Source organism: Rhagoletis zephyria, unplaced genomic scaffold (genome assembly GCF_001687245.7).
Source record: "Rhagoletis zephyria isolate East Lansing unplaced genomic scaffold, Rhagoletis_zephyria_1.1 Rzeph_scaffold_00189, whole genome shotgun sequence".
Classification (NCBI taxonomy): Eukaryota; Metazoa; Arthropoda; class Insecta; order Diptera; family Tephritidae; genus Rhagoletis; species Rhagoletis zephyria.
Genome location: NW_016157273.1, coordinates 134,407 through 158,962, shown reverse-complemented (window position 1 = coordinate 158,962; position 24,556 = coordinate 134,407). Strand labels below are relative to the sequence as shown.

The following is a 24,556-nucleotide window of genomic DNA, read 5'->3' as shown; positions in this document are numbered from 1 at the left end:
TTAGACTTGACGTAGCCCCACAAAAAATAGTCTAAAGGCGTCAAATCGCATGATCTTGGTGGCCAACTTACCGGTCCATTTCTTGAGATGAATTGTTCTCCGAAGTTTTCCCTCAAAATGGCCATAGAATCGCGAGCTGTGTGGCATGTAGCGCCATCTTGTTGAAACCACATGTCAACCAAGTTCAGTTCTTCCATTTTTGGCANTGATTTTTTCATTGTTCGAACAATTCTTTTCGCGAAATTATGCAAACAGAGGCTGAAAATCAAAAATTACATATATTTGCACATTCTAAAACTACATAAAATTCTCTAAAACATTCGTCTAATTTCAAGACGTGAAGGACCGGTACTCACACTTTTTTTTACTAATAATCTTTAGCATCTACATTTCAATGTAAATTTTTTGGTAAGAAAATAGGAATGTACCAAATAAATGATAAATACCTTCACTTCAATATTCCACGATATTTAAATAATTGATTACAGTTGAAAAAGAAACATTTTCTTTAATGGGCTAATCGCCAAAGGCTACTTAACTCATTACTCGGTATCGCGCTGATTCCCGTATTTCTTTGGAAATGCATAGTTCGTGAAGAAGGGGGGTGAGTAAGTAATGTGAAATGTGGTATTTGTGACTTTTACTTTTCCCTCTCTAAGTCTAAGCGGCTTTTTTATTAGCTGTCACCATGACTTTTTTCTATCTGCCGCCGCCGTTAAGCCTGTCGGCGTAAACCTATAATACATATCGTCGTTTAAAGTACAAAACCGCGTATCGTCATTCTGCAAAACCGCGTAACTGACATTGGCTGCCAAAAATTGGATTTGCTCACACAGGCTCTTGGCTTAATCCTTATCCATTCGTCCTGAAATATACTAGCCAGAAATGCGATTGCTTTATAAAAAAGAGAACCATTTTGAAATATGAATGTTTTTACTCTCTAGAAAATAATTTATGCCACCTCACATACGCATAAAATATAAAAAAGAGAACCATTTTGAAATATGAGTGTTTTTACGCGTTAGAAAATAATTTCTACAACTTAACATACGCGGTTTTGCATTTTGCTGATACGCGGTTTTGCACTTTAAACGACGATATATATAAACATGTATGTTCATTAGTTATCAACGGATCCAGTTAAAATGATTTCAGTATTTTCTAAATTTTCGCCTTGCTTTTTATCAAGACTGAACTATAACCATGCTACGAGTATCAAAACCAATTGCTAAAAAATAGTTCATATATATCGTCGTTTAAAGTACAAAACCGCGTATCAACAAAATGCAAACCCGCGTATCAAGATAATGCGAAACCGCGTATGTGAGGTGGCATAAATTATTTTTTAGAGAGTAAAAACATTCATATTTCAAAATGGTTTTCTTTTTATAAAGCAATCGCATTTCTGGCTAGTATATTTCAGGACGAATGGATAATGATTAAGCCAAGAGTTTGTGTGAACAAATCCAATTTTTGGCAGCCAATGTCAGTTACGCGGTTTTGCATAATGACGATACGCGGTTTTGTACTTTAAACGACGATATGTGTGTATGTACATACAATCTTAAATATGTATACATATAGGCATGATAAAAACATAGTAAGGTAAAACCGTTCTCTCAATCCGTCGGGGATAATTTTTTTTTTGAAGTTTGCCAACATTTTAAAATCATATAAAATTGAGAGTAAAAAAAGGAATTGTTCAAAGTAGTTGCTGTTTGAGACTGAAAATGAGAATGTGTGTGTGAGTTTGTGTGTAAAATTTTAAAATTAAATTGCTTGCAAACGTCCAGAATTTGAAAGGTTCCTCTCAGCGTTTCTACCTTCCTATTTTTTTTATCATGCATATAGGTACAAAGCCGTGAATGCGCGGAGTTGCATAATCGGAAGTAATAATCAATTGTACCGCATTTCCTCTTACTCTGCATATGCCTAAATGTGTGCAACCATTGGCAATAGCAACTAAACACAGGGTGTCTCTAATGAATATAAAAATTTTCTGCTGCAATACACATGCTAAGCTCTCCGAAATTTTCTGCTGGGCTATGCGTTACAGATTTTTCAAATTTTCCACTACGGAAACCAAATATGTATACTAGGAATGTTAATCACGGGATCCCGGTCTTTTTTAAGTCCCGAAATTATTTGTCTAGAATCCCGGAATTTTCGGGATTTGTAATAATAGAAACGCCTTATGTTGACCAGCTTTGGCTATATTTCCTTTTGTATATTTAATATTTTTTTAAAAATGTGTAGCCCAATATACACACCCAGGAAAAAAATCGTGTTAAATCAACCAAATTTTAAACAATTTTGTGGTTATTATTTTTCAACGCGATATGTAATGTTATTTTCACATGAAGGAAATTTTTTAACATTTTTCCCTCATGTTGACTTAACATTGGATAATTGTTAATTTAACGTTGAAAGTGCTGTAAATTTAACCTGAAACATCGGTTTATTTCAACAAGGCATGTGGTTGGTTTCACAGGATATTCTACATGAAAATACTGATTGAATCAACAGTTGTTGTTAAAATAACACTACGTCGTCATGTTAAAAGAACCATATTTTAATGTTATTTTAATATTACATCGTGTTACTTTGTGTTCCTACTTTTATAAAATAAATAACAATTTGTTTAGTTTATTTTTATTAAAAATATGAAATATTTACACTGTTGACTTAAAAACTAAGTACTTATCTATTTATTACACAAAATTCATACACAAAAATTTCATATGTACATACATACATACACTATAGTGCGAAACTGAGTCCATGGTGATTTTTGNAGGAAACGCCGGCGCTCCTACCCATAAGGCAGAATCCAAAGTGCCATGAGGCTACTAATCTTATCATGTCATCTCGTCAGCGTTACGTATTCGCTATGACAATTCAGACTGTAATTGTATTTAATTCATTTATTGAAGTAGTTTTAAATTTAAATTACGTTACTTTCTACTTGAATTAAAATGTTGAGTGTCTGCCGCTGATGTAACAGAAGGAAGTCTGAAGCAAATACATACATACATCTCTATGTTCTTTACAAATCCGTATGTACTATTTAAATTTAAAGAAATAAAAAAAAATTAAAAAGTTAAGTTATTGGGGTAGTTTATGTCGCTATCAATAAATTCTTGCAATAATCTTATCAACCGTTATGTTAAACTACGGAGTTGTTACGATTTTTTGTGAGTTTTATATTGAAAACAGGCTTTGGTCTACTTTTTTTCCAAAAATTTAACCCACCAACTCCCACCAGAACGGGCGTTTTTGACTCACTGTTTAAAAAATGGCTTATAGATGGTTAAAATTTCCACTAAAATATTAAGCGCCAAATTTTTCTAAGGAGAACCGGATGTAAAGAAAAATAATAGTAATTTTAGCAAAACGGGGGACTTTAACCCTGTGTAGAAGACATTACGATGCGAGGGAGCAAAACCTTCCTGGGATTTGAACACCACTTAGGAATGCTAACGTAATTGTCACACAGCCACCTAGTACTTGTATTCGTCTGCGGGACCCCAGAATAAAGTAACTTACTAACGTAAAAATTAGCAAAAAAAAGTGTTTGCTTTTTAATAAAAGTGTGTTTAAAATATTAAAAAAATACACAGGAAAATCAACTTGTCTTTTTTTTATCGCCAATAATTGAGGAGTTAGATGCAATAAGGCCACTGTGGTGTAGTGGTAAGCAGTGCGCGCTTCCACTCCGCAACGCCTGGGTTCAAGCCCTGGTCAAAGCAGCATCGCAAAAAACATAGAAAAAGGTTTTTCCTTAACAACGGTCGTCCCTCGGCAGGCAATGGCACACCTCCGAGCAGTGTTGCCGTTTTAGCCCTTTGGTGGCTAGATTTAGCTACCACATAATTTTTTTGGCCACATAAATTTAAAATTGCCCCCAGCCCTTTTTTTAGCCCTTTTTAGAATTTATTTATTTTTGGCATGAAAAAGTTGTATATGCTTAATTTTTTTTTTGCATTTATGTAAGAGATGAATTTTTAAACTAAGAAAGACTGATATATATACATATATGTATTGTATGTTCCTTACGCTTTTATAAATACATACTGTAAAAGTATTGGGGCTGTTAACTTATCTTTTAACGATTTAACTATAGTTTAAAATAGATAAGTCCACGGCCCTTAATATGCTAAATTTGTTAAATTACCCATGAAGTCTATTGATCGTGTATGTTCTTGTGGTGTGTGCTGGTGTCGTTAGTGGTGAAATTAGCTCAATTTTCTAAGTAAAAAGTATTTTGGCAGAAATTTCTTGCAATATATGAGTCAAAGCCGTATTTGTGGAAGATTACGTTCACGATATTGCNAGCCACAACGACTATTTTTAGCTCTTTTTTAGCCCTTTTTTTAAAGGAATTTGGCTACCACTAAAAATTATGCGCGGCAACACTGCCTCCGAGTGTATTTCTGCCATGAAAAACAGCTTCTCATAAAAACACAATCGCCGTTCGGAGTCGGCGTAAAACTGTAGGTCCCTCCGCTTTGTGTCACAACATTAGGGCGCATGCCACAAATCGGAGGAGAAGCTCAGCCAAACACTAACATATGTGTAAGCGCCAATCTATTATTATTATTATTAGATGCAATAAGGGCGCTTCTGTTAAAACTGATTTCTGAGATATTGGCGTTAAAGTTTTTCATGTGTTGTAACTTTCTTGTTGTGGTAGTATATAAAAAATTAGTATTGAAAAAATTTTTCTACTGCGGAAAAAAATCATCAGATTACCAGTATTCGACCCTAATTTAACTGTTATAAACGCTTTCGATCGAAAAACGTGTTACCTATGTTTTTTCGGGGTAAGGTTTTTTTGGAAATGTTCAATGCCCCGAATTATACAAAAAAAAACTCCTTTAAAAAGGTAAATTTCATTTCGTAAAATAGTGTTTTATACGAGTAGTATTTAGTTCCTTTAAACGATATATTTCAATGTGCATACATCATGAAAATTTTGTACAAAATTCCTTAGGCGCCGAACGCCGCCGCCGCGCCGATATTTTCGTAACTCGGCGGCGGCGCGTGAGAAATTACAAAAAACGGCGGCGGCGGCGGCGTGGCTCGACGGCGTATACCTCTAATACATACATACACTATAGTGCGAAACTGAGTCCATGGTGATTTTTGTTGTACATGTGCAAGGTTTTTAAAGTAAAATTTTTTTTGTTACTTTTTTATAAAAACATGGTTTATGCTTTGACCAAAACCATATAAATCAAACTTTCAGTTGTTATGCAGAGCTTAGAAAAACTCAAAAAATTTTTATAAAAATTGTGGACTTTTAGAACTTTCAAACATTTTTGGGCATGCAGTTTTATAGCCTGTTAAATTTTAGTCTGATAAAGCGCAAGTTTTAAGCGGATAAAAAATTGCTGACGGCTTTTTCGGTATAAAGCATTTGAACATTTTATCAATCTACTCCAACAAGTTTTGAGTATCTTTTAAATAATTCTTAAGTGTAATAACACCCTAGCACAATCCGCAATACCAAAAAAGTAGGATTCGATAAAATTATATATGGATTTCGCTTGTATCGGATATTCCAAATTTAATACATGAAAGATTTTAAATAAAGTATCAAGTGATTTTAAAAATGTCGGTACCTTGTAAATTATACTGTCGAAAATAACGTAAAAAGAGTCTAACTTAGTTAGTTCCTCTCCGACTACCAATAGTAGCGGCTGAAGTGGAAGATTCTTTGATTTAACTTAATCTTTAATTCGTGGTACATCCTCTGATAATCGTTTATGCTGCTGCAATGCAGCAATGTCACTGCTTGCGCATCACATATTGATGGCTTCCATTTAAGCCGTTTTTCACCAGAAGTTTGTCCAACGGAAATTAATGACGGTTTAAGTATCGCATGCAAAAGCAGTGTCAATAAACAATCCATTGAGTCTGCATAAGAAAATAAAATAAATACTTGAAAAAATAAATATTAGAATTTATGCTTTACCAGTACTGATGTTTTTGTCAATTTGTTTTAGCATATCAATGGACGCTGCATCTCTTATTTTTGTCTTCATGTAAGGTATAATTGACTTTCTAAATTTTGGCCATTCGTTTAGCAAATTCTGCGAACAGTTGGGAAATTTCGCTTCAAAATCAATCTCAACCTGCAGTATAATTGAAAATATACAAATTCCAAAGTTTTATATCATAAAATAAGAAAATTTAAAATACATATATAAAGCTAATCTTACCAAAGTGTATCCAAGACTGTGTTTCAGCTTATTACTAATTTACTATTGCTCGCCTGCTCCGACAAACTTGATTGGGTGGGTTGACATTTAGGTGCAATGCTTAAAGCGCAGTTACCCACGGACGTAAAAATGGAGAACGTGTCAGCTGACACGATCTATCTTATGGGATCTGCGTGTTAACAAAAACTCACCACCGCATGACCGTGACGTAGACGTTGCTTCTCTCTCTTTCTATCAAAAGCATACTTGATATCTTTCTACGTACTTCTACGCTATGCTACGTACACGTTCGTGGGTAACCGCGCTCTTAGTACTCCTGTTTCTTTTTTTATTTTCCTTCGGATGTTTGTTGCCTTATCATAAAGTTTGCCTGTTGAATTTTTGCCATATCGACGGTTGCAGCAATAGCGCTAAATAAAAGTAAAATAAATGCATTTAAGTGTTGAATTTTTTTTTAATATTCACAACGTTTTTCAAGCTAATTTATTCTGTTATTTTTCTATAAAAATTGTATCCAAGCTTTAGCCAAAACCATATAAATCAGAGTTTCGAACTTTCTTCCACTTTTTATTTCGTAAGAAATTCATGCTTATAAGGAAAAAGTGCAAAAATCTGTCAGCTAAAAAAATTATTAAAAATCAGTGCTATTTTTTATCCGCTTGAAACTTGCTCCTCCTTTACATATGTATTTACAAATTTTGATAGTAAGTGAATATGAAAATGCATACATACCATAGCACTGATCGCGTTGAGAAGTGGTCAACAATGGTATTTACCAAAATGTGACGACTAACATCTGACAGCACGGTCTTTTCTTTATATTGTTTAAAGATGCTTTGACATCTTTCAGTGGCATTAAGTATAACTTTAAATTCTTTGCTTCCATGTCTCTTATCGAGTCGTGAGACTCTTGGCTAGAGTTTATCCAACTCTTGCATGATCCTATTGACGAAATGGTATCAGCCTTAAAATAAAAAAAAAAAGTATGCAGAGCTTATCGTTGATGTGAAAATGATTTACTCACTTCATTCTGTCGCCAACGTGCAACTCTTTCTTTAAACTTTACTCTCGTTCCGAGCATTGATGCAAGGAAAAGTTCATTTATGTCCCCATTGTTGATGAAATACAGACCTTCTAAATCCATTCCGCAATCTGTCAATAACATAAATATGCATATGGTTCCGCGCAGTTTCTCAAAGAACTTACCGAGAATTCTTTGATAAACTTCTTCACTGAAGTTAATTTTACCACATACGACATCTTTCACATTTTCTTTTTCGCGTGGAGCTTCAGTGGCTTGGCTTTGCTGCAGTGAAGTCTCAACTTAATTTTCCATGGTTAAATCACCATCAACAACGAAATATATGCCCGCCGATTCCCCAAAGACACTTTCTGTACCCATTCTTCTTAATATTTAAATAGTTTTTTTTTTAATAATCTTTCACAAATAATACACCGAATAAAAATGCAACCGAATGACGAAGAACGCGCACGCAAATAAAATATTACGGTACTTTTATGTTCTCTCACCACATACCCTGTAAAATTCACAATAGCTCATCTCAAAACAAACAGAAATCATGTTTCCAGACCTTTTTAACAAGAACTAAATGTAAAATTAACACTTTATGTGTTTGAATCAACATTATTCAGGTTGCAACAAACAGGAATCACGTTGCCATATATTTTTAACACTATTCACATGTAAATTAAACACTATACCTTGGTAAATTTACCAAAAATACTTCATGTTACTCTTAACACTTTTTTCCTGTTAAAAATATCATGTTAAAATGGAAAAATTGGATCGTGTTACTTCAAAATCGAGGGTATTTTTCTGGGTGCACATAATACCTTGTGACAGGCAATTTTACACACAAAAAAACAATATACATATTCGCGAAATCAAGGGCCAAATACAGTAAAATTGCATTCTTAATTTTTCTCTCTGACGTCAGAATTTTTTAAAAGAAACTTGAAATTTGAAAGACATGGGTAATTCAAAAAATTATTTAAAAAATTTAGTGCAAAGTACTTTTAAAACCGGTATGGGTATCAAATTAAAGAGAAACAAATAACACCTTTTGGGGCGTTAGGAAAGATTAGGTATTGAAAATTCCCTTTTATAAATTTATCCTTGAATATCCTTGAAATTTTTCAATTCTTATTTAAAAAAAAAAAATTATATGTTAAGGACTAATTTTATAAGCTTAAAAAAATAAAATAGATTAAAGGGGCATTCCAATTCGTCCTTGTGAACCCAAAAAATTCTGCAGTAGGTACATACACATTTTCAATCAATTTCAACTTCACACTCAGTGCCTACATATGTATTAGCACTTTTTTGTGACTTTGTGTTGGATTCTAACACAAAGAGAAACACAGTTTTCGATTGCTTTAAATTCTACAGAATTTTTCTTTCCTTTGGTACCCATATTTTTGTTTTACATTGCACTGAATTTATTAAATATAAAAATTATAAAGTCTTTTTAAAAAAATCATGACGTCAGGCAAATGCCCATTTATATGCATTTAATTATATGTAATATGACGTAGACTTTAATGCAAGAATTTAAATAATGAATAAACAAAAGGAATATAGATAAAACTAGTCGAAATAAGGCGCTTCTTTTATTTCTGCCACTAGTAATATGAACTTCTTTGAACCAGAAAATAAATTTTTGACTTATCTTTTTTGCATCAAGCTTTTTTCGATATAACTTAAGTTACTTCATCATATATGTACATGCTAAAGTATTATTAAATGCATATATATTTAATTACTGTCTTTCGTTTTGTTACTTATGAAATAATTTCCACTTTAAATAAACAAGTACGTGCCAAGCCCATTTACTTATTATTTATTATATGATAGGAGAGCTTCTCAAACCATATTGATGAAATTTTTTCGATTTAACTTGTTGAAAAATAATAAATATCTAATTCCCGGGACTGATCCCGGGATCCAGGGATTGAACCAACGACATCCTGAAAATCCCGGGATCGTAAAAATCGAAAAAATTAGCATCCCTAATGTAACACATCAAAAAACATTTTTATACCCGAGCGCACTTGTGCACCGGGGTATTATAACTTTGTTCACATAACGGTTGTTTGTAACAGGCTAAACGAATCGAGATAGATATAGACAAATGAATACGTTAACGATCAGAATGAATAGAGAAATCGATTAAGCGGTGACTGTCTGTCCGTACGTCCGTCCGTCCGTCTGTGCACGCGATAACTCGAGTAAAAATTGAGATATCTTAACGCACTTCTTTCGGGCGTAGAACGGACGGTATTGCAAATGGGCAAAATATGACAATAACCACGCCTACCTCCCATATAACGGTAATTTTCAGAAATACGAAAACTTCGATATTTTGGTAACTACTGAAGATTATTCACTCAAACTTGATATTTACAATAATTTTTAGACGAAAAATAAGAATATTATGAATTTTTGGAAAATGGGCGTAGCCACTTATTGTTACATGTGTATATCTTGGTAACCGCTGCACCAATTTCTTCCAAACTTCGCACAGTTGTTAGCCTTACTACAGCATACCAAATGGCCGAAAATTTTTAAAATCGGACAATAACCACGCCCACATATGGGATGTGGGCAACGGTAATTTGGAGAAATACGAAATCTTCGATAAATCAGTAAACACTAAAGCTATTTTATTCAAACTTGATGCTTGCAACGATTCTTTACCAAGAAATACGTTTATGATAAAATTTTGGAAAATGGGCGTGGCACCGCCCACTTATGATCACATATATGTATCTCGGTAACCGTTCTACCAATTCGTACCAAACTCCGTATGGTTATTGTGCTTGCTACGTAAAAGCAAAGCGTTGAAAATTGTTCAAATTGGACTAAAATTTGGGCCGCTTTTCATATAACGGTAAATTTGGTGAAAATCATATACATATTTAAGACTTGCGCCGGGTATTTAATGTTCAGTTCCGCCCGAACTTAGACTTTCTTACTTGTTTTTACATTATTTTATTTGGAACTGCGAAATCTCTGCCAAGCATGCGTAATCTTTTTCTACAGTCTTGCAACTACAACATTGGTCCGATGCGTAAGCCATCAAAAGTCCTTATAAGAAAACTCAAGAGCACAGATGTGCATTTTAGGCAATATTAAGAAAACGGTCATGTGCAAAATTTTAGTAAAATAACTTCAAAACTGAGGGAGTTATTCATAAAACAATTAAAATTTTAAATTAAAAGTGGAGCCAATCTGGCAAAACTGGGGACGCCATTGAATTCCGCTAAATAACTACTCGCTCGAGGCGACAAACTTGAAACTTGACAAAATTGTAAATTATTTTCGATTGACGCTGCACCAGTTGACTTTCAGTTATATTTTTTTTTTTTTTATTGCAGTGCAATAATTCCTTTTTGGGAATTGCATCGGGCTGCAAATGTCGGATGTATCCTCCTGGCTTTCATCTTCACAATGTAGCATCATGGCAAGATCGTTGTTTAAACACCGTTGTTTTCCAAAGAATTTTTTATTCTCATTCTTTTGATTGTTTCAGAATTTGGAGAACCTGTAACGTCATCAGCGTTTTTCGATTTTAGTTTTTGTAATCATTTTTAATCCTTTCTTCTGTGCGTGGGTAGAAAAATGTGTGCTTATAGCGAGGTTCTAAATAGGTGGATATGGCAAATAAATTGTTATGTTCTAGGAATGAAAGTTTCGAAGAAAATTCTCTTTTGAAAGTCTGCCAGCCGAATTAGTTCAAAGTCTTGTTATTTTTTTAAACGGCACCCCGTTTTTTATAATAATTTCAATTATTGGAATCACGGACGATGAAGGTCTCAGATCCGCTTAGTTCCCGGGTAACTTCATGAAAAGGTTCAACTGTAACGAATAGCTTGTAATTAGTTTTTTTATTAATTGAGTTCGACTTTTCCTAGCTGCATGCAGTCACAATTAAATACTAACCGCTGTTGGTACCATAATCCGTTTTGTTGTTCCATTCCATGCATTTAATGTGCTTTGGTATTTAGACGCAAACGAACGCAAATTTTCAACATATCGTTAATATAGTCAGAGTGTCCAGATTTGGCGATTTCGCGCCAATTTGCCGATTTTTTTTTGGATATTTGCGCGTAAAAATTTAGGAAATCGCCATTAGCGATTTTTGGCGATTTTTTCCCTTCAAATAAATTTTTTCCAATTATAAAAATATACCAAACTTAGTTTTCCACGATAATTTTACAGAAGAGGCTAATGAACTGCGTGATAAACTTGACTTTAGAAGCGTATTAAAAGACCGTCAAAAATGTTTAATCACCCTAATCGAAGATCTCTTGAAACGATTACCTAGTCAATTAAAGACTTTTAAAAAATCTTTGATTTTGTCAGCATAAAAGTGTGTGAATCACAAGAGGGCGAGGGACCTGCCAATTCACTGTTTGACTTTGAAGGAAAGAAAATCAGCGGAAACTGAATATTTAATTCTTTTAACTTAACCATGGAATGACTTTTCTCAGAACCATTCCATCCAACTCTGAAGAATTTTGATAATTGCTTACCGAGTGAAAACCGCAACAGGCAGTAAAATGTTTGGAAATATAAGTAAATTCATATTATTATCTTTGCCGCAATCACATGCTTTGTTGAGCGCGTTTTTTCCGTAATGAAACAAAAACTAAGATTCGAAATAGCATGAGGTTGGAAAGCCTTAATTCAATACTTGGAATAAAGTGTAATATATATGAAGGCTTATAGTTTCTGCTGCAAAACATTTCCAATATCATACAGTATGTTATCAAGGTTGAATAGCTCAGTATATGACAACAACAGAAATGTAAATAATTCAGACACTACAGGTGATTTTGAAAAAATTGTGGAAATAGCTGATCTCGCCTTATTATTGGTTTTTATTTAATTTTTAGCGCCAACCTCTTAAAAGCGGATTGTGCGATTAATCAATTAATATGAGTTATAATAAATTTAATAATTGCGCAGTCCTATTGCAAAATGTTTTGAAACATATATGTTTAAAAAGTATGCGTATTTTTAAAGAAAATTGTTTGTACATCACTATTATATAAGTGATTTGTGTTATTTATTATTACCCTCTGAAGGTTTTTGGTTTTAAAAACTATATTATAACAAGATCTCATTTTTAAAATAAAAGATTTGTTAAATCGATTTCATGAATTTTATTAAAAAAAAATTTGCGATTTTTGGCGATTTTTTTCAGAAATTGCGTTTTTTATTTAAACAATCTGGACACCCTGAATATAGTAACGAAAGGGCGTAATTCACATTGTCGCTGAAATGCCAAAAAGCCACGCAACTAAAAATTGTTATTGCATAAAACGATGGGGGAACTGATGATTCGATGAAATGCGTCATAATCAGAGGTGGGCACTACCACAAACAAGCGTGAGCTAAAAGTGAGAATGTGTTAGTGTGCCTAATTCATTTTGCATTAGATATTAAATTCGCCTTGAATTGATTCTTATTTGATTTCTGAACTTGGCTGTCAACTTTTATTTTTATTTCGCTGCGTGCAAATTTTGACAATTATCACAAATCTAAAATCAGTGTTGTTGTTTTCGAGTGCACAGATGAGTATTTGCATAGTAAAACCGGTCAAAATTATTTGGTATGTTTTTCTGCTAAGTAATAAAAGAAAACACGGAACTTAATCATAAGAAGCCGTTTTATGAAAAATAATTATTCCACTTTTCTAAGAAAAAGTAGAAGGAAAACTAGCGATGCATTCAGTATTTCCAATATGCCTTTGACAAATAATTTTTGATAGTTAAATAATTCTTACCTAATTAAAGGTTATCTTTTACCGGACGAATAGTCGATTCTCTTTATAGCTAGAAGTGGAACATTTCCGCTGGAAATACCTATTGAAGGATCTTACTCATTGACTTTAAATTACAAAAGAATCGGGACGTACGGGAACAGTCTTAATGTAGCATCTCCAAAAAAAAATGGCGACAATTTGTCATTTTGTTTGTCTGATATACGTTTTATCACTGTTCTTGCACAATATTCGCATTCGCAAAAGCTCCGCATTGATGATTGCGAATGCTAAAGCGAATGCGATTGTTAAAATTAAGGCGGAAGCTCCGTGGTTGCGAATGCGAATATTCGCAACAACCCTGGTTTCAAGTATACGTCTATGAATTATATCTAAAAGCAACCCTGCAGGAAATGTGACTAGTTTGTAGCTAACCATTAACTAACTAGCAGTGTAGTCGACTACTGGTAACTATTTACTAACTTTTTTTTTACCGTAACTAACTACTTTTGAAAGGCGATGACCGCAAACTGGTGAGAACTGGTTTCCTCTGTATTGGATCTCAACTAACTTGTAGCTAACTGCTTTTGGACATAAACTATCAATAAAAAAAGATTATTTAAGTGTTTTTAATTTTTATTTGTTTATTTATTTTATTTAACATTACATATTTGCTTATTTGTTCACATGTTCTTTTGCAGGTATTCTCATATTTGAATTCGATCAGACATAACATCAAAATGGTAACATAAAATTTCGACCTTTATTTTATTTGTCCTGAATACGAAAAAGAATCTGCGAAGTGCAGAAAAAAGTATATTGAAAGTAATTTTTATTTAAATAGAAACTTGGATATTTAGGATATTTAAATAGAAACTTGTAAAGAAAACAAACTTCCGATATGATGCAGACTCCTGCGCGACTTAACAACTAACTTAAAGTTAGTTAGGTCATAGCTAACTAAAAGTCTTTTTATTTATCGAAATCCCGCAAAACATCTAGTTAGGTTGGTTATTTTAATCAATTGATAATATTTTTCTGCAGGTTATTTACTTAGTATGAATGAAAAATAAATGTATTATGCACGAAACAATAAGTTTTTCTGACGAAACCTTCTCAATTACATCGACAACCTATTTTCTTTACTTGTATACTCTTGCTAACAGCAGAACTACCCACCCGGACATAGGGCGTTTCGCCGCCCCTGGCCAAAGCAGACCAAACACACGGGGTTTCTATACATTTCGGCTGCAGCGCCGTTCATTGGGTCCATTTTCTGCAAAACCATTGCTTATCATAAAATGAATACGTATTATGAATTTTAACCAGATAGTATAAAAAACAAGTAAGAAAGTCTAAGTTCGAGCGGAGCCGAACATTAAATACCCGGCGCAGGTACCGCTACATGGTAAGCCGGTGTGTATCAATTTTGAGTAAATTAGTGTCCTTAAATTTCGAAATATTGAAGTTTCAAGCATTTCTGAAATTTACCGTTATATGAGAAGTGGTCGTAATTTTAATCTGCTTCTATGTGGCAAGCACAATAATCATACCGAGTTTGGTACAAATTGGTAGAACGGTGACCGAGATACATATATGTGATCATAAATGGCCGGTGCCATGCCTATTTTCCAAAATTTTATCATAAGCGTATTTCTTGGTAAAGAATTGTTGCAAGCATCAATTTTGAGTAAATTAGCCCTAATATTTACTGATTTATCGAAGATTTCGTATTTCTCCAAATTACCGTTATATGGGAGGTAGGCGTGGTTATTGTCCGATTTTAAAAATTTTCGGCCATTTGGTATGCCGTAGCAAGGCTAACAACTGTGCCAAGTTTGGAAGAAATTGGTACAGCGGTTACCAAGTTATACACATGTATCCATAAGTGGGCGTGGCTACGCCCATTTTCCAAAAATGTACAATATTCTTATTTTTCGTCTAAAAATTATTGNTTCCAAATACCTCGACTGCAGCGCTACCCAGCAGGTCCACTTTTATAAAAATAATTTTTCATCATACTGATACATAGCCCACATTTAAACTTTGAAAGAAATCGGTTAATAAATACGACTTTTATAAATAATTCTACTTCATCGCCACCTAGCGAGTTTTCTAATAGGATATAATAGGACCATATATGCAAGATATAACCTCCGCCAATTTGACGGGACCTCTATCCAGTGGTTTTTGTGTTTAGTCCGAAGAACGAAAACGGCTATCATCATTTTATGTATATAGGTATGTAGATAACGAAACTCATAAAAATCAAGTTTTAAACTTTGTGCAAATTTTAAAAAAATCCTCATAATTTTGCCTTTTACTAAAAATTAAAAACAAAGTTGCAATAGTTCAATGAGATTTAGAAATCTAGGGGAAAATTGTTCCTAATCGAATGATACTTGCCCGTTTACGTAAATGTATATAAATGCAAAATTTCATGTGTTTGAGTTATACAGCGGATTAGGGTTATAAATAACGATATTTTTCTGTGGAAAATCGGCATAGGCTTAGTCGTTACCAATCCGGCCGGGGAGCAGTTTTGCCATTTGTCACAAAACCGAAGTAGCCAAACCTTACTACTGAACAGTGGCACATATCTCACATTTATCGTGAATATTGGCATAAGCAGAGTTGCCACTTTGGTAAATTATTACCAAAATTGGTAGAAAAAATTTGCGTTGGTAAAAAGGTAAATTTTTTTTCATTTTGGTACACTTTTGTTAAATTATTTTATTTGGAAAACGAATAAAATTTTGTTCCCGATTTATTTTACGTAGTTATACAAATATTATGATTTTATTTTCAAAAGTGTAGTCTTCTTTATTGCATTAATTTTCGAACGCTTAATGCACACTTTTTATATACGTACATACTTACATACATATGTAAGTATGTATATCGATAAAACGCGAACAAATCGTGCTCCATTAAAAACTCATTTCACTAAAATCTTGAGGAGCCTTTGAACATTTAAACATTTGAAATGTTTCTTTGAAAAGAAGAAAAAATGGGCAGGCTTGTATTTACACGCTATGATTGTACAAAAAAAAATTATAAAATCACCGCCAGTTTTTATAAATCGAGCCCTAACCGCCAAAATAACGTAAGCGACTTTTTTTTTAATTTTATTTTTGATGCAGAAATGCATTTAGATGCTCTAGGAATATTTCTGCATCAAAAAGAAAATTTTGAAAAAAATGTCGCTTACGTTATTTTGGCGGTTAGGGCTCGAAATGTCAAATGAAAATTAAAACACAAAAGACCGGCGGCAAATATATTTTTTGAATCAAATGGAGTTTTTAGCTGCTCATTGTTGGTTACACTACAATTCCATGGACTAGAAAACTGCACACCGAAAATGGTTCTAAAAATTCAGAGTAAAAAGTTCGAAATTTAGACGAAATATTTTTGGTTTTTTCGCAATGTTGTAAACGTCCTTGATTTGTATGCGTTTAGTTAAAGCGAAAACCATTTTCTTATAAAAAAAGAACAAAAAAATGTTTACTTAAAATATTAAAAAAAATACCAAGCGCTTTTTTGAGTCACTGTATTAGCTTAGAATAACTCCAATTTAAGTTTTTTAATGGTGAAGTTTCGTTGTTGCCTTTAGTTTCATCACTTTCGCTTTTTGGTTTAAGAAAACCGCGAAGATGCCATTAATATGATCTCAAATACCATGTCACCATGTAAAAAAAGGTTATTGGTAGATATTTTCCAGATTTGGTAGATTTTTTCCAAGTAGATGGTAAATATTTTTTTTCGTCAGTGGCAACTCTGNGATATTTTCCAGATTTGGTAGATTTTTTCCAAGTAGATGGTAAATATTTTTTTCGTCAGTGGCAACTCTGGGCATAAGTCAAAAACTTTCGATAGGTTAGTCATTCTTTTATGTGGGATAACTACACTTTTCGTATTGTGCCATTGTTCATTTCATAGTTTCAGTAAGACACTTAGTACTTTTTTGATGGGAAATAACGACACTTTTCGTTTTGTGCCGCTGTTCAGCAATACAAATGGAAATTTTTTAGTTTAAATACTTACAGTGAGTGGAAGATCAACCTATCACGGCAGCCAGTTCGAAAACGCCCTATCTCAGAAAACTTTTCAAAAACGTTCAGAAATTGATTAAAAAATGCCCTATCTCAGAAAACTTTTCCAGAACACCATATTTCAGGGTTCGGTTCGAAAATGCCCTATCCTAACATATTTGCAGTTGAGATAGGGCGTTTTTGAACCAAATTCTGAAATAGGGCGTTCTTGAAAAGTTTTCTGAGATAGGGCGTTTTTCAATCAAAATTTAAAATAACCAAATTCTGAAATAGGACGTTCTTGAAAAGTTTTCTGATATAAGGCGTTCTCGAAAAGGCTTCCGGGATGAATCGATCTTCCATTTAGGTGTCGATATGTACATTTATTCATTTGTAAAGTTAGAGGTAATACAATTACTTAGTTAGACAAAAAATTTAACCTTTGAAAGGTTCCCACAAAACTTAACGGCTCTAAAGCATTGTTTGCACTTTGCTCTGGTATCACTAACTTTGTAAAAATAAATCCATATCATAGATTTTGGCGGTGTCATTGCTTAAAGCAATTATTTTTCAAAAAACAACGCTGTGGAAAGTTTTTCCTTAGAAAAAACTAGCCAATGCCCACTTACTTCGCGGCGCCTAATAAGAGCCTTTGCGTTGGCCAATACAAAAATAGCGTTTAAAAGCAAAATCGGTCTTCAAAGCAAACATTTTTAGTTTAAATTGAAACGAATAAAGAGCAGAATTCTCCTCACACATAGGCCAAGAATAGTAGCGCTGTGATACCATATAGAATACTAACTGGAATACTTTTACGGATGTGGTGGAATTTTTCGTTGTCAATTTGCCACTTCTACAATTTACCTTAATATTTATTAACTGGTTTCTTTGCGTCTTACTGCTGTACTAACGGCCGCCCCGTGCAATTTCGTCAATCGGAGGTAGGTGCAAGATCGCAAATGCTTTTTTCATCATGCAGGTAGCTTACATTTTGAATTTAAAAGAAATCGGTTCATAAATACGATTTTTATAAACAACTCGATTCCAGCACCACCTAGCGGGAATATTTTTCGTAGACGTATTTTTCATCATGAGAATAGCACACATTTTGAATTTGAACGAAATCGGTTCATAAATACGACTTTTATAAATAACTCGACCCCAGCGCCACCTAGCTAGTTTTCTGGTAGCCTATAATAGGACCATATATGCAAGGTATAACCTCTGAAAATTTGACTGAAATCTATGTTGTAGTTTTTGAGTTAACTCCGAACAACAAAAACGGCTATTACTTTATATATATAGATATGGCCAACATGATATGGCACTTGCTCAAATCGATTCGATACTAGTACTTTTCTTTCGATACCAAGTAGGTATTGCAACAACGATTTGAGTAAAAAAAGTAGTTTGTATCGAAACAAAAGTATAGAGTCATACTCGTATTTACTTGTATCGGAACATCCCTAAACCTCAGTAGATTGTGATGTCAAATGTGCGCAACCACGATTAGATGATAGTTTTTAACTAGGCTGCGCAAGTTAGACTTTTTCTTCTAAATAGTACGGTTTGGAAATAAAAGAGACCGATGCTTTTTATTTTGACGTTTTGGAACGCACCCATAAACATTATTTACTTTTTTAGTAACAGGATGAACAAGTTATCGTTGTAAAAGATTTGCGCTTTTTGTATAGTTTAGTTAAATAATATATTTTACTAGTGTATTAAAACTGAAAATTGGTGACCTGGCGCGTTGTCGACCACGTAATTGCTCGTACAAAAAAATATACACAATAAAAGTTTTCTGTTAATAACTTTAAAATACGTAACAATATTAACCTTCCGCCATCGGAATATGATGTACCCTCCCGACAATTTTGGACGCAAATTGAACGATATATTTCAATGTTTGTACAGCGGTCGAAAAAATTACAGCCCCACCATATATTATTTTTTATTAAATTTTGGTTATTTTTTACAAAAATATAGCGCATTCTTTAACAAAGCCCGTGTAATTCAAAGTTTCAAATATATGGGCAAATCTAAAAAACAGGTAACCTTGGTGTTATTTAGCTTTATTTTCACTGTTGGAAACTATATCGGGCTGGTTGCTCTTGGACATAATTCATTAAAGTATACTTGAAGCCTCTAAAAAAATTCGGATCAATTTACTGTATAACTTTTGAATTATAGGTGTTTAAATTAAAAAAAGTAATGAAAACAAGTGATTTTTTTTTGTAATTTTTAAGAGGGGCACAATTAATTATGTCGTAATTTTTGAAGCACACCATATTTTGTTTTGTAGTAACTCAAAGTCTGTAACTTTACATTTCACAATTTTCAAAATTTTCGATTTATCGCATATAGGTTTTGAAGCATTTAATTTTAAGAACTTTTTAAGTATGTATTGTATTCTACAAACAATTACGAATAATTTGATACCTTAGCAAGAGCTGTGCTTTCAAAATAAACTAACTTTTAAGATAAAATATTCAGCGATCTTGAGCAAAATTTTTATTCCAAAAACACTTTAATTGAAGGCACCATTAGCGCACACAAGGGGTGGGTTTTTGGGTGCAAACCCCCCCTAAAGCTAATAACCTCAAATACAATCTGCATCTTAAAGCTAAGAATCCAGCTCTCAAGGAAATTATAAGAAATATTTATTATAATTTCTGTTGCTTGAAAAAGCGCTTTGCTTTTGCAGTAAATTTTTATGAGGGAATAAATATACGAGCATTTTTTTTCTTGAGAGCTGCAAACTGATTTAAGAAATTTTGGTAAAAGAAAATTTATTTTCCATTTCTCGTCCGTCGTTTTATATGAATTTTTCGTTTTTCTTGAGAGTTAAGTTTTTCGGTATTTGAAATATTAAAAAAATTTAGCAATCGTGAAAAATAACCATCTCTATCGAAAACCAGAAATCGAAAAAATTAATATAGAAGAGCAAAAATTCATGGAACAATCAATTTATTTTTACTGACTCTTTTTTAAAATTTTCTATTAGGTACTTTTGAAAGTTGAGCGCATCTTGAGTTTATAGAACTTTTTATTAAACAAGTAGTTTTTAAGGAAAGAACACAACCGACTTCAATTCTCATATTCAAATTTAGGGGTACCGTTAATTTCTTCATGATCCAATCATCGGATCTCTAAACCAAATTACGGGACGAACCTTGAGGTACTATCTTTCTAATAAAAAAAGGATTATTGAAAACGGTTCACGTGGTCCAAAGTTATGTATTCCGACGAGATGATAACCTCCCTTTTTTTTGAAGTCGGTTAAAAGCGTTTGAGTTCTGTTAACCTGTAAATAAAGTGCAGTTTATGAATTTTAAAAGGTTTATTTATTTATTACATGCTGTACATAAAACTTGCATAAATGTATTTTAAAGGGGGTATTATCTGAAGCAAATTTTCAGTATTTTCCGGTGATATATCTTCAGAAATATAAAACCCCCCCTAAAATATAGTCCTGGGTGCGCCCCTGGAAGGCACATTTGGAAAATACATCGAAACGATCTAAATCTTTCTATAACTGCTAGTCCTTATAAAATTACATATACCTGTAAAATGCTTCAAAAAATATGTCTCTAGAAGTGTGTAAAAACCCTGATTTACTACTTTTAATGATGCTCCTTCTTTTAGTCAGAATATTTCGAGAGTGGTATCAAAAGAACTGTTTTTCGACAAATGTTCTGATAGTTGCTCTTATTTAATTGGAGCCTTCTAAATTCATTGGCATCCTCAGTTTTACCCTATTGGCTCTACTTTTCGAGATAGCGGTACTTGAAACTTTGCTTAGATTTTAACTATTTTATAAAAAAAAAGTCCTTGGGTTTTGAAGATATTTTACTAAAATTTTGTCCATAACCGTTTTTTAATATTACCTTAACTATTCCATAAAATCATCGAAATAGATTCACTAAAACATATAGCTCCCCTACAACTGATTGATCAGAGACGTTGTTTTGCGTTATAACTCCTCCAATTAAGCAAGGATAAATTTAGTATAGGGTCACTTTAACATATAGCACGCATACAATTTATTATTCAGATATGAAGTTAGAGTTATAGCGCAAAAACACATATCTGAGTAATCAGTTGTATTGGAGCTATATGTTAATGTAAACCTATTTCGATAATTTTAAGAAATAATTAAGGTAATACTAAAAAACTGTTATGTGCAAAGTTTTAGTAAAATAACTTCAAAACTGAGGGAGTTATTTATAAAATAGCTAAAATTTAATCACATTTTCAAGTACCGCTATCTCGAAACCCGCAGTCAATCTTTTTACCAGGGCATGCCATTGAACTCAGAATGTCCCAATTAAGTGAGTTCAACTTTCAAAATCTTTACTCACAGTTTACAAGTTTTATTTTCTATTTCATGTTTATTCCTCGTCTGACTTTTGAAGCACTTGATGAAAATGAATTCCACTTATATTAATCGATTTATTAAGAAATTACCACTAAAATGATATATAAAACATAGGTGTGCTCACAAATTTGAAAATTAAAATTTTTTTTTGAAAGTGTACCTATTTTTTAGATTTGCCCATAAAGAGGAACAAAAATTTAAATAATAACAATGGTGGGGGTGAATATGTAAATGAAGAAAAGAATGGACATATTAAGATCACGATAAAGGAAAAAATAAAGATGAAGAAGAAGATGAAGACCAAGACGAGGAAGAAGACGAAGATGAAGATGACGATGAAGATGAAGATGAAGATGAAGATGAAGATGAAGAAAGGACAAAGATCATAGCCCCTTCACTTAACTTAACTCACCTCAACTCATCTCACCTCCGCTTAAAAACTTACTCCACCTGAGCTCACTACATATTAATTCACCACTACTTAGCTCCCCACACCTAAATCCACCACTACTTCACTCCCCACACCCAAATCCAACACACAATTAATTCACCACACCTTAACTCACCACGCCTTAACTCACCACACCTTAACTCTCCACACCTAATCCACCACACCTAAATTCACCACTCCTCAACTTTCTCACCACACCTTAATTCACCACACCTTAATTCACCACACCTCAACTCACCACAACTAAATTCACCACACCTAAGCTCGCCACACCTTTTAAGCCCACCACACCTGAATTCATTACGCCGTAACTCCCACACCCAATTCCGCCACACCGCAACTCACCACACCCAATTTCACCACTTGACATGATATCACTTGATGTGGCATCAATGACAACATCATTTGCCATAAAGTGAACCAAAATAAACCGGATTTTTAATCTTATATAATGAAATATAAAATAATAGCGGCGTTCATACAAATTGATAAACTTCCGATAAGATTAAGATTCATGTAAGGAAGAAGGTAAAGTTGAAGGCAAAGATTAGAATAAAAGTAAAGAAACCTAAATATAAAAGCAAAGAGGAAGGAAAATTTAACTACCTAACCTAATAACAATGGTGGGGGTGACTACGTAAATGAATATATTGATCAGCATAAAGGAAAAGATAAAGATGAAGACGAAGGTGAATATGAAGATGAAGATGAAGATGAAGATGAAGATGAAGATGAAGATGAAGATGAAGATGAAGATGAAGATGAAGATGAAGATGAAGATGAAGATGAAGATGAAGATGAAGATGAAGATGAAGATGAAGATGAAGATGAAGATGAAGATGAAGATGAAGATGAAGATGAAGATGAAGATGAAGATGACTTATGGTACAAAACTCTTAAAAATTGATCTAGGCTTAACACGTGATTCGAACCGACGATCCCACTGAAAGAAATCTGATGAGGAAATGTGGTGATTTCCGAAATAGCTATCATTTTTTAAATTATTGTTGCTTTTCCACAATAAGATTTTCATTAAAAACGGCCTCAAGCTCAATAAAAATTTTTGAATATAATTGTTATAGGGCCATAAAATAACAAAAACAAATAACTTAAGGACGAGCGCACCTAAGAGTTAAACATTCTAATAATAGAAATATTAACAAAAACCAATAAAACTAACAACCACATGATCAAGTTTAAACAGCACTGGAATAGCTGCGCTTGATTGTAGTTGGTTTAACAAATGAAATAGTGGGATAAAGCAACAAGAATTCACAAGGTGAACTTAGCACTTAGCTGCGCTTAATTGTAGTTGGTTTAACAAATGAAATAGTGGAAAAAAGCAACAAGAATTCACAAGGTGAACTTAGCACAGTGCGTAGGCAACTGGCTGAGTCAGTGGGATCGTCGGTTCGAATCCTACTGAAAGAAGTCTGATGAGGAAATTTGGTGATTTTCGAAATAGCTATCACTTCTGCCATTTTTTCAAATTATTGTTGCTTTTGCACAATAAGTTTTTCATCAAAAACGGCCTCAAGCTCAATAAAAATTGTTCGAACCGACGATCCCACTGAAAGAAGTCTGATGAGGAAATGTGGTGATTTCCGAAATAGCTATCACTGCTACCATTTTTTAAATTATTGTTGCTTTTCCACAATAAGTTTTTCATTAAAAACTGTCTCAAGCTCAATAAAAATTGTTGAATATAATTGTTAAAAGGCCATAAAATAACAAATCCAAATAATTTAAGGACGAGCACACCTAAAAGTTAAACATTCTAATAATAGAAATATTAACAAAAACCAACAAAACTAACAACCACATGATCAAGTTAAAATAGCACTGGAATAGCTGCGCTTGATTGCAGTTGGTTTAACGAATGAAATAGTGGTAACAAGCAACAAGAATTCACAAGGTGAACTTAGCACAGTACGTAGGCAACTGGCTGAGTCAGTGGGATCGTCGGTTCGAATCCTACTGAAAGAAGTCTGATGAGGAAATGTGGTGATTTCCGAAATAGCTATCACTTCTACCATTTTTTCAAATTATTGTTGCTTTTCCACAATGAGCTTTCCATTAAAAACGGCCTCAAGCTCAATAAAAATTGTTGAATTGAACATTAATTAATTTATCGTTTTACTAGATGGGGAGTAAATGTAAGATATTTTTACTGTATGCTTTCATACTTGTTATAGTTAGTCCGGGCAAGATTGTTTGAACTTCTTAGAAAATCAAGGTTTAGGATTATGGTTGGAACAATCTGGTGAATCAATTCACAGAGAATTTCTCAAATTTTGGGAAAGATATAAAATTAATGTTATTGAAAATCCGACTTACTTGGTGAGATAAAAAAAGCAGTGGTTGAGTTCTCATCTAAGCACATTTAAAAAATATAGAAATACAAAAAAATACAAAAATAAAGAAAATTAAACAAAAATATATATAAATAGCAAAATACAAATAAAAGCAATGGGTCCAGTTCATCATCACGTAAGAATTTGTTAATGTTTCTGCATTTCGTTCATTTGCGTGTGTGAGAAGGTATTTCTGCGAATACTGGGCTGCTTACTATTTAAGCAAAGTATTTAACTAAATACTAACATTACATTTTTCTCAATTGTGACTATTTTTCATGTTATTATTATCTAAACAGTTGAATTGAAGCTGTATGAAATAATCTT

At 33.2% G+C, this 24,556-nt stretch overlaps 2 protein-coding genes across 3 annotated transcripts in view; both read right to left on the bottom strand.

Annotated features, from left to right (window-relative positions):
* The window catches only part of wg (Wnt family member 1 wingless), a 179,634-nt gene that overhangs the window by 40,407 nt on the left and 114,671 nt on the right, over positions 1 to 24,556 (bottom strand). The window lies entirely within an intron of this gene.
* On the bottom strand, positions 5,298 to 6,189 carry LOC108357998 (uncharacterized). Its single transcript, XM_017609106.1, has 2 exons — positions 5,978 to 6,189; positions 5,298 to 5,919 (listed from the first exon to the last, which is right to left on the bottom strand). The coding sequence occupies exons 1-2, from the start codon at positions 6,045 to 6,047 to the stop codon at positions 5,687 to 5,689; spliced, it is 303 nt and encodes a 100-aa protein (XP_017464595.1). The 5' UTR covers positions 6,048 to 6,189; the 3' UTR covers positions 5,298 to 5,686.

What these genes read in the sequence shown, in the direction of transcription:
- LOC108357998 (XM_017609106.1), bottom strand. Translation starts at nt 6,047, where the DNA reads ATGAAGACAAAAATAAGAGATGCAGCGTCCATTGATATGCTAAAACAA. An exon ending in TGACAAAAACATCAGTACTG is followed by an intron (nt 5,920 to 5,977) that starts GTAAAGCATAAA and finishes TTTCTTATGCAG; the next exon opens with ACTCAATGGATTGTTTATTG.